The sequence below is a fragment of the Notolabrus celidotus genome, chromosome 18, assembly GCF_009762535.1.
Source record: "Notolabrus celidotus isolate fNotCel1 chromosome 18, fNotCel1.pri, whole genome shotgun sequence".
Taxonomy (NCBI): Eukaryota; Metazoa; Chordata; class Actinopteri; order Labriformes; family Labridae; genus Notolabrus; species Notolabrus celidotus.
Genome location: NC_048289.1, coordinates 29685355 through 29689292, shown reverse-complemented (window position 1 = coordinate 29689292; position 3938 = coordinate 29685355). Strand labels below are relative to the sequence as shown.

The 3938-nt window shown below is 40.8% G+C and overlaps 1 protein-coding gene across 2 annotated transcripts; it reads right to left on the bottom strand.

The window, feature by feature from the left end:
- Positions 1–913: 913 nt before the first annotated feature.
- armc7 (armadillo repeat containing 7) lies at positions 914–3938 on the bottom strand. Of its 2 annotated transcripts, XM_034708203.1 has the most exons (4): positions 3825–3938; positions 3630–3729; positions 2018–2161; positions 914–1932 (listed from the first exon to the last, which is right to left on the bottom strand). In XM_034708203.1, exons 2-4 carry the CDS (start codon positions 3715–3717, stop codon positions 1589–1591), a joined length of 576 nt encoding a protein of 191 aa, XP_034564094.1. In that variant the 5' UTR covers positions 3718–3729; positions 3825–3938; the 3' UTR covers positions 914–1588. The 2 variants fall into 2 exon arrangements, with proteins under 2 accessions (XP_034564094.1, XP_034564093.1); XM_034708202.1 differs by having other exon boundaries at positions 3630–3865.

Genomic DNA, 3938 nt, shown 5'->3' with positions numbered 1-3938 from the left:
AAATCTTTCTGGCCCACCCAGTATGTGTGTGCATAAGCGTTTCTAGCCCATTTTTGGGGGCTGCTGAAGCCCCTCTAAATTGAATCCCAGCACCCCTAAAATTTGAGAGATTTTTAAAAAACTGTTAACTGTAAGTCCTTTTTAACAAGCTAGAAATCTTTCAAAACCAGGACTTGGTTGAATCTTAATATTTTAACAACAAAAATGCAGCAGCTCCACTGTGTTTTACATGTTGTGCATTTCATTTCAAATGAAAGTCCAAAAAATAACTCAATGCCAATTTTGGTATTTTTGGTTCTCACTATAGGGGGCTGGTTTACTCCAGAAACATACATACTGTTTATGTACATGTTGAGGAGCTGATGTATCAAAATGAGTTGTCTTTCCCCAGAATTTAGGGTTACCATATCGTTCTTTTATGATTGCAATCCATTTCTATTTTGCTGTGGCTCAGCATTTCAATAACCTTTATCAGATTTGATGGTTTAGTCACAGACTTTCCCAAAAAGTGTTATACTTTTCTTTCACAAAAGTGGGAATGAAATTGCATTAAAATGTACAAATAATGCCAAACATCCGATCCTAGAATCGCCCCTGTGTGTGTGTGTGTGTGTGTGTGTGTGTGTGTGTGTGTGTGTGTGTGTGTGTGTGTGTGTGTGTGTGTGTGTGTGTGTGTGTGTGTGTAAACACTCATTCACTTCTAAACTGATCCAGTCTCCCTCGTGTGGCGGCAAGGAGCACAACACCTGAATACAGGCATCTGGTCTGACTTGTGGAGTGATGGAGGATGCAGACTAACAGACTGTTTCTGCATTTATAAAGAAGTTAGAGGATGTTCCATGTGGTGAGGATGAGCAGGATGATCATAACTCATCTGCATGTATTAAATACGAAGAACTCCACGTGAGACCACGTGGAAGAACTTTTATAAATTGTTGTAACATATGAGGGATTTATTTATGTTTCAACTGCACGACAGGAGAAAATTAAGCTTCACTGTAAGAAAAGAAGACATACTTCACTTTGTGACACATGCACAGCAGGCGTCACAAACAGGATCCTATCGGCATGCACCAGCAGAGATATCAGAGTGAGGGCGCTGCATGCAGACGGCGTCCTGAGCAGCTAGAGATTTGATGCCTTGTTAAAGGGCAGTGCCTAGGAGGTAAACTGGCTCCTCCCAGCACCCAGTCCAAAGTCCAAACTTATGTCTGTACCGATTGAACAGATGACCCTTGGGCTCCAAAGCCAAGTCTCTACAGACTGAGCTACTGTCGCCTACCCCCACCCTGGACAGTTTGGTGCAGAGGTACCTGACTGGCCAGCACAGAGTCCTGAGGTTCACTCCATCTAATACCTTTAGAAAGACCACCCTAAGCCAGACTCTGTGAACTAACATCAGTGTCAGAGCTCACTTGAAACCAGAACATTAGACGTGGTTATATCAGAAGGTTGATGCACACTGCTTCAGGACAACGTGATCAACAATCCCGCCCACATACTTTTGTTTATATAATTCAAACATTTTTCTCGTGCTCTCACAGAAAGCAAACACAACCACATATCTCCCCCTCATGAGTCCTGTATCTCAGTCTTTGGGGAGCGGGATGCCGACTGCACTCTGCTGTCCCTGCATCTGCTGTTCCGCTCGGGCCACCTGCTCCTCGCTGCAGCAGTCCTGCAGGAACACGGCAGCCAGGTTCCTCAGCCGGGGGCTCTCTGAGAGGGAGAAGCGCAGCATGCACTGCAGGATGGCGGGGTTGGTGATTTCGGAGCGTGACGAAGACGTGGTGAGGTTCATCAGTATGGTGATGGCTGACAGGACGGTCTCCTCTCTCCGGCTCGACAGACGGTTTGTGACTAAGCTAATCCCGCTGTTCTGCAGGATGATGTCTCTGCACTCAGGGTCCATGCTCAGGTTACACAGACCTCCTGAAAACACGACACACACACACCAGGGGTCAGATGAGGTTTCTATAAAAGTTTGATGATTTTATTTTGTGGGTGTAAAACTCACCCATCCCAAACTCCACAAAGTTCTCGTTCTCCTCGGTGAGCATGTCCAGGAAGAGGTCGGTCACCTGCAGATCCCTCAGGTAACCCATGTTGTTTGGATCATAGGCAAAGTTTGCCAGGTTAGCAAGCACCTGCTCCTTTGCCTCTGATGTAGAGAGATGCATTAAACACATTAACAATAAACAAATATTTAATAAGAGTCTGATAAATGAATCTGAGGTTTGGAGTCAGTTTGAAATGTCTTTGCAGACTGTGTCCACAAGAGGGCTCTGAAGTTTATTTTTCAGGAGTCACATGAGGAATGAGAGAAGTGAAAAATATACAAAAATGTCTGTTTACATTAAGTTCTTACAGTAAAGAGCATCATCAAATATTTTTACACATCACTTACAGATGTATCTACTATGAGGGCCCAACATTAATTTAAAGTGCACAAGAGAAACCAGACAGTCTCAGAATCAGTTTATAACTGAACAAAGCAAACTTAAAGCTCCTGTGAGGAGTTTTGGGGTCTGGTTGTTAAGACTGAAATAAATACTGATGCCTCTTTCTGATCTAAACAAGCAAACATTTTCAATAAAGTGTCATATTTATTTATTGTTCTGTTGAAGCAGATCAGCATGAAGTCCTCAGACTTTTCATATTGAGCTCTCACTTTTATTTCTGGGAAATAAAACCTGCTGTATGAACAAAACTGTCACCTGTTAAACTCTGTTACAAGAAGGTAAACACAATAAGAATATATCCATCCCTTGAGACAATCAGAGAGGAATAGAGGTATGTTTAGAGCCTTTGCTTTAAGCATACCAAAGCTCTGACTCCATCTACTCCAGGAGATCAGGTCAGCAGAGTCAGTTATCGCTATTAAACCCCTTTAAAAAAAAATACTGGAATTAAACTTAAAGCTCCTTTGTAGAGGAACTTGGACAGAATTAAAGTTTTATGATAGACATCTCATCCTGCTATATTTCATGGTCAAATGTATCACTTATCAAGAGTCTCTGCCTTGGGACATTTTAAACAAAACAAAAAATCTCCATCAGCAGCAAACCGGTAATCACTTGGTCTGACACCTACCCCACATCTGTGGGTACAGACATTAAAAACAACTGTATAGAAATAGCCACTTGTCTTGTTGATGGTCTGGTTTTCTTTTATAGGTCATACAGACACATCAAATTAATTTCAGCCAGTTTCATAACCAGATACAAACTCTACACAGGAGCTTTGGGAATCTTTGATGTATTCATTTGCTTCTGCTTTTAAATTTAAAACCTGCCGGTTTTATTTTGCTGCCTTTGTGAAGCACTTTGTTATTTTTCTTTTTTAAAATTTGGATGGGAAAGTGGTCTAAAAATAAAGGTTATTTATATGTATTCACATTTGACTTAAAATAAGTCTGACTTCTCTGAATAAGTTGTATGAGAATTAAAAACAGCAGGTTTGTCCACATTCTAATTTATCTGAGGAGTTAATTCGTTGTTTTTTAATCAAAATGATATAACTATTTTTTTTTTCACTCTCATGTTCTGTAATGCTTATTTAATTACTTATTAATTTAATTAATGATTAAAACTCAAATAAATGACTGATAAAGCTGTAACTGTACCCACCTTCACTGTCAGTGTCCTGAAACTCAGTGACCAGAGTTTGTAAATATTCAAACCGGTCAGAGCTTTCAGAAGAGTTTTTCTTCCACATCTTCAGCTTTAGCTTCAATGAACACCAGAAAATTAAATTAAAAAGAAACAGACTCTAAACAAGCGAATGATGATAGATTCACTGCAGCGAACACTCGTGTTGCCTACTTCCGTGTTGTGGTCCGTCTCTGAAATCCCACCGTGCGACAATTGCAATGGTCCGTCCCTGAAATCCGTCCGTACGTCAACTCTAACCGTTAGAAATTATATTGACGTGATATT